This window comes from Pavona decussata, unplaced genomic scaffold, assembly GCF_977016875.1.
Source record: "Pavona decussata unplaced genomic scaffold, jaPavDecu1.1 SCAFFOLD_143, whole genome shotgun sequence".
Lineage (NCBI taxonomy): Eukaryota > Metazoa > Cnidaria > Anthozoa > Scleractinia > Agariciidae > Pavona > Pavona decussata.
This window is the reverse complement of record NW_028145556.1, coordinates 1,983,344-1,990,000: the sequence shown is the minus strand read 5'-3', so window position 1 is coordinate 1,990,000 and position 6,657 is coordinate 1,983,344. Positions and strand designations below refer to the sequence as shown.

General features: G+C 38.9%; 1 protein-coding gene across 2 annotated transcripts in view; it reads right to left on the bottom strand.

Annotated features, from left to right (window-relative positions):
* LOC146466552 (uncharacterized) overlaps window positions 1–2,918 on the bottom strand; it is a 7,481-nt gene extending 4,563 nt beyond the window's left edge. Inside the window, exons 1-4 of one of the 2 annotated variants that reach the window (XM_085127321.1) lie at window positions 2,464–2,918; window positions 2,211–2,267; window positions 1,333–1,395; window positions 1–917 (exon numbers count right to left, since the gene is read on the bottom strand). The exon at window positions 1–917 is cut by the window's left edge and continues 725 nt beyond it. In XM_085127321.1, coding sequence (XP_084983447.1) covers window positions 1–917; window positions 1,333–1,395; window positions 2,211–2,267; window positions 2,464–2,700 — 1,274 coding nt within the window. In that variant the 5' untranslated portion in view covers window positions 2,701–2,918. Of the gene's footprint in view, window positions 918–1,332; window positions 1,396–2,210; window positions 2,302–2,463 lie in introns of both variants that reach the window. The other variant, XM_085127322.1, reaches the window with a different exon arrangement.
* Between the last annotated feature and the right edge of the window lie 3,739 nt (window positions 2,919–6,657).

Here is a 6,657-nt window from a genome sequence, read left to right as displayed (position 1 = left end):
GTACTCATGTGGAAGTTGCGTGGCAGGTGTGTATAAACATAAGTTCTTTTCACACCATTTGGGCATTCAAGGCGGTACTGCTGTACAACGTTCTTTATAGAGTCCTGCCAGTATCGGATAGCAGTCTCTTCACCACCTACCAATACACTTCGACATGAAGAAGCTCTGGTAATGTTGTCCCGATGAAGAAATTCCGTGAGTTCCTCAATAATCTGAGGGCTAACGCGCTGTCTAGTAAACTTAAATTCAGGGGGAGGAATTCCCCCACGTCCGAACAAAAGACAATGAACTCTGGCAGCGGTGACCGTGTTTGGTGAACAACTAAATAATTGCTGAAGGGTGCGATAAGGAAAATCTGTTGCCACAATGGACAACAAGCGCCGCTTCTCATCACCATAATGGCGTACTCTGCCAATTTTCCTGGCTGCATCAGTGCGGGACTTCACATTGTCAAGTATTTTGCCTTCCAGGGTCAACCGACTTTGTGACTTTGTGTTGCCAATCAAAAATTTTTCCTTTTGTTTCCTTGCATTTTGGTCTATCTTCTTGGTGACTTGCTTGTCCTTACAAGCCTTGTACTCTTTTGATAGAATATCAAGGAAGTAGGTGTCGTCTGAGTTTTTGTCTTTGACAACTGAATTTCCAAAGACTTGATTCCAGCTTTTGGAATCAACAACATCTCCCATGAGTTTCTGCAACGATGTTCCAGGCTCAAAATGTACATACTTCATGGCAGTGTCCTTTACTAATTCGATAATTTCACTCCTCATATAACGCTGTGTTCGCTCTTGGGCATCCTGGTAGGGACGAATAGGAATGCAAGGAACCTGTGTTCCTGTCGATACTTGGAACAAGGCAATTGTACTGCTTGGAGTTAAGGTACTTGGAGACAACCCATTGTTAGCAACCAGATGACCCTGGAAAAAGAAATTGTTTTTTTTTAATGACAAGAGTAATAATACATTGTACTTGGATAGTTTCCCACTTGCATGCTCGAAAAGAATTGTCATTTTAGATTGAGAGTATAACATATCCAAATACATTTGTGGAATATTGGAGTAATAAATGCTGGGAAAGTACTCACTACCATACATCTAATACCCTAATGTAAATAAAATGTACTAGACATTCTGCAAGACTAGTCATAACATGTAGGTTCATATAACACATAACATGTCTTTTCTAGCATTTTACTCAACTTAACTGTGCTATACTGTAAAGAATTCTGAAACTAATGCCTCAACTGTGAGGCATTGGTCTTTTTCAAAAAAAAAAATAAAATGCCTCGGGCTTGATCAAGGGAAGTTTTAGAAAATAACTGATATTACATACGTTCTCTTCTGTCGGAGCACAGAAATTCTCATCAAGACTGAGGGTGCTTTCTTCTATGTCAATCTGGATTGAAGGGAAAACAAGAAAATGTTATTGTTTGTGTTTACACAGCTACCCAAGTGGGTCTTGACAATCTGCGAGCAAGCGAGCCATGTGAGACAGGCATGCGAGGCACTCAGGTTAGCCTAAAAAACACTCCGGGTAGCCTGAATAGCACTCTGGTTAGCCTACATGTAAATAGCACTTGGGTTAGCTTATAATAAATAGCTCCCCGGTTAGCTTTAACGGTTAGCATTTATGTTGGGGGCTGTTCGTGCCTCACATGCCTCGCATGTTTTGTTTATGCCTCGCACATCTGCCTTGATGCTTCGCATGCCTTGCTGGCTGGCATATTATACACGCTCTAGCCAATTTATAATTTCTTTTTCTATACATGCATAACTTTTTCTTACTTAAGCATAACAATAAACAAATAAAAATACATCAGTAATAATATGCTAAAAATCGTGCACTCAAGATCAGATATCAAATAATCAAATACAGTTGGACAATTGGATGCCCCTGGATAAATATTGAATTAAATAAATAAATAGATAAATAAATAAATAAATAAATAAATAAATAAATAAATAAAATGTAAACAACACAGCATATAACAAATTCCAAAAAAAATTGTCCACCCTGTAAAACAAATCAAATTTGAAACTCAAGTTTCCTAGCTTATTTCCAGCACTATGTAAAAACTTACTAGTTACATTCAGGACTGTATCAGATTTGAAATGCTATACATTGGGCAAAGCAAGAGCCCAAAAGAAAAATAAAATAAAATAAAAATAGGCATTAATTTCCTCAACGACAAGTAAAACAGTAACATTTACCGGTGGGGTCAAATGTGATGTCTTGTCCACTGAGTCTGACTCTGAAGTAAGTTCATCCTATGAAGGTGACAAAAGCGAAGACACGTGTAAGCTACATGTGTGAGAAAGACAACAATCATGTCAAACAGTTCACTTTCACGTTTGCAAACAGGATACACAAATTGAATCTGATCAGAAGCATAAACTGCCAGCAATTTCAAATGCGTTTTACGTAAAGAATATCACAAAAAAGAAGAAAGGCAATCTGGCTCACCGTTTCAACAGAGGTCGAACCGTTTGCGTTTGTATTCAAATCTCCAAGCTTTCGACACTTTTCTTCGACTGCTATGCGATCACGGCAGGCCAAACAGATCTTTCTCTTTCTTCCTGCATGCTTAGAATCAAAGATGCAATACTTTTCTTCATAAAAGGTTGCCACGCGAAGGTCAACGTCAGAACTGTGGTGCCATTCCAGATGGTTTTTGCACTTGCAAGAAGCGGTAAAGGACATCTTACCAACGCGATAAAATCAAACGAATAATAACACTCACTACATTTTAAATCCGCAGAAAACGCTTTTCATGAAACTATACACATTATATACAATTTACAGGTAAGCTGTATACACCAGCGAAACCTTTTTTAACCCAAAAACGCAGAGAAGAAAACCTTGACAATGACAAAATCCAAGATGGCGGCGCTTTCAACTCTGTCCTCGTGAAGGTGCCTATCCGCGCGGACGACTTCCCCACGTCGGAATCTTACGAAACTTCGGGAAACAATAGATCATACGTCATTATCGGAAAACTTACAATAAAATCGGACTTTTTCAACTTTTCTTCGGATAAAATTCGGTAAAAAAGAGTTTAAACCAATCAGAGAGCTCAAAATTAATTGGATAAGCCAATTAAATAGGAACGCCACTGCTCATGCGTTGCCGCGAAGTGCTATCGTTCTTACGCGAACTATTACTTAAATGCCATTTGTCCATTAAAATATTTTTCAAACATGGCAGTGATGGTTGAAATTGTGTCATGAAGGGTAGAATTTGCTTGTGCGCTTTCTGTTTTTGTGTAAGAGCGTTCTTTCTTTCTGCGAAGTTGACTTCGGAGAGGATTTTGTCCACTAGGTTACTAGGATAACCTCTCGATGCTAGGCGTGTTTTAAAGTTTTTAATGTTTTCCTCAAACACTACTTTAGAAGAGTTTGCCCTCAGAAGCCTAAGGGCTTCTCCTTTAACGAAGCCGACTTTTTTGACGCCTGCTGGGTGGCAACTGTTGTAGTTTGTGTACTGAAATGTTTCAGTAGGTTTGTAATGTGTGTGCACGTCGAGAATCAATTCTTTCTCGAGTCTCTCTCCCTTATAGACTGTTGTATCCAAGAATGTTGTTTCTAATTGTGAGACTAAGCGGTAAACTTTATGGTAGGGTGGTACGAATTTGCTTGCTCAATGAAATGTTCTATTTCTTCTTTGTTTGTATCCCACAAGCAAAATACATCGTCAATGAACCTTTTCCAGGTTCGTGGTTTGTTAACACACTGCCTTAAGATCTCCTTTTCTTCTTCTCTCTTTTAATCTTCATCAATTATTATTTGTATCTTCAAAATGATCTGTCAAGTTTTTTTTTTAATTTGTTGTAACTGATACCTGCGAGCAAACTGCTAAAGGAACGTCCGGTTACTGTAAAGTTGTTTTCATCGCGCTCACTACAATTATAACTTTTAGTTTTCATTAAATCCCTAAATAAGTTGTTGCATATCATTGTAAACTGAGATAACCGCGTATACTTGTATTATGTACTGTCCTCTCTTCAGATTCTGTTTCTTTATGCCCGTTAACACGCACAAACAAACAAACACAAAAAGGCAGTGATTAAGAATCAATGCAATCCGGGAAACTTGAATGATCAAACTTGAAAATGCTGGGCTCCGGGCTCCGCGCAAAATGTCTTTGGGCTCCGGGCTCCAAAGCCAAAAAAGGATCAGGGCTCCAGTCAGTAAAATGATAGGGCTCCGGGCTCCACAGCAGAAATTTCAGGGCTCCAGGGCTCCAGGGACCCCCCCTTTGGGACCCTGATTTATTCACCACGACATAAAGTAATACAATATAAAGTAATACAGTGCGAAAAAATAGCGGGATAATAAACTCTTTACATGAAGCTATTTTAAAATAATAGAATATTTTCTAGGTAATGGCATGGAATCATTGTCTGCTTTATTAGTCATGGCAGTTTGCCATGACTCAAGAGTTTTTCGCCCCGGCTAGGTGGTCACCTTTATCAATCACATTCCCTTGCGTTTTCAAAGTTAATTGAGTGGTTGTTGGTCCACTCTTGATTAGAAATGTTGGATCAGTTTCAAATGGCACTGAGTTCTTTACATTTCTAATGCACTTTTTTTTTCTGGTTTGGAAGCATCTACCAGTTTCTCCGATTCAACTCTTAGGGCAGTCTTTACAGGGGATGTTATAAACTACACTACTTTGAAGGTGACTGGGTGGCCTAAATTTTGGTGAAGCTGAAATGTTGTCATAGAGTTGTGTGAGGCTTTGTGACGACTCGTTGAATACTGTCGTAACAACGGTATTCGAATTGACTTTGAAAACGCAAGTGTGATTGATAAAGGTGACCGCCGAGTGCGGAAAACTCTTGAGTCACGCATGGCATACGTATGTAACGGGATTATTATTCCGCCATTTTTGGGCCTAGTGAAAACGTAACATCACATTTTTCACAACTGAAATTGTTCTTGTAAAACTATACGACTTTACCTAAAAAAAAAAATAAAAAATAAAATAAAATACAGAAAAAAAATTCTTGTTGTAAAACGAAGCTGTGTTGTTGTTGTTGTTTTTTTTCTTGTTGATGTCAAGGGTTCCCGGGCTAGGGAATTTCCCCCTTCTGGTTGCCCGGGCGGTCGGGATACAGCTCTTGAGAGGGAGTATGCCCGGGAGGTGGGAGGGAGCAGTATAAATTCAATGAGCATGCATTACCGGCCCGAAACGAACACGACCCCCTTGAGAGCTACTTTTAATTATGTTCAATAGCTAAGAAAAGACTGAATAATCTGGCAATTTAGGACGAGTTGCATGACTCTCTACAGCAAAACAAAACAAACACAGACGACGGATAATTGCAGTCAAACTGCCAGCCATTTTTTGTTTTCGTGTTTATTCTGCCGTATTGGTTCAGTTTCCATATCCACCTTTTTCGTTTTCGGTCTCTTTTTTATTTTTATTTTTATTTTTATTTTTTATTTTTTATTTTTATTTTTTTTTATTTTTATTTTTTTTTACTGCCGTAAGGATCAGGCCTTGCCGTCTATGGATCAGTAAAATACCCTAATATTAGGGACAGTGGAATCCGGTCAATCCGGTTAATACGCAAAACTTGTCCGTACAATCGTGGTGTCCGTATTAAACTGTTAAGCGGGCTCTCACAGCTTAACTCGTCACCAACACTGCCTTATTAATATTATTATGTTTTATCGATACAGAGGAACAGAATGGTGTTTAATGTCTTAACTGTAACTCAAGGAAAACCCGGCTTACGCTCATTCATTTGTAGTTTCGCCGTAAAATTAATTTTTGCTACGGCGCCTGCTTTAAATGCGACTGACAGCGTAATCATTAATAGTCCGCGTGACTTTGCTCTCCACTGATATTTTCAGTTTGTGGTTCAGCCAGACGGACTAAATAATAGACGATTTATACAGGACACAGAAAACCAGTGTCAGTACAGTAAAGCGCGAAGACTTTTTTTGAAAGTGTGTCCTCTCGGGTCACAGAAAAGTCAGTCCATTGTCCGTATTGACTGGTGTCTACTAATAAGCGCGCTATAAAGAGAAAATATATATGAGCTTTCCGTGGAGACAAACTCTGCAAACTCAATTTTACAATAACTGTCCAAATTCTCGCGCGCTGATTGGCTCGTAGCTATTGTCTATAAGAGTACAGACAATAAAAATGGCGTCAGATGTAACGCGCGCGCTTTCTCAACGAAAAAAATTGTCAATTCCGCTCGTACTTTTTCCATGTTATTGTAAAAAACAATTTTACAATAACTGTCCAAATTCCCGCGCGCTGATTGGCTCGTAGCTATTGTCTATAAGAGTACAGACAATAAAAATGACGTCAGATGTAACGCGCGCGCTTTCTCAGAACGAAAAATATAGCCAATTCCGCTCGTACTTTTTCCATGTTATTGTAAAAAACAAATCGACGGCAGTTTTCTATGGTCTATACTCTTATAGACCATAAAATGACGCCATAAAATGTCCAAAACTTGGCAGTGAAACCACTCGCCTGCGGCTCGTGGTTCCACTTGAGTTTTGAACATTTTTTGACGTCATTTTATGGTCTATAAGAGTATAGACCATAGAAAACTGCCGTCGATTTGTTAATTTTACAATAACTGTCCAAATTCCCGCGCGCTGATTGGCTCGTAGCTATTGTCTATAAGAGTACAGA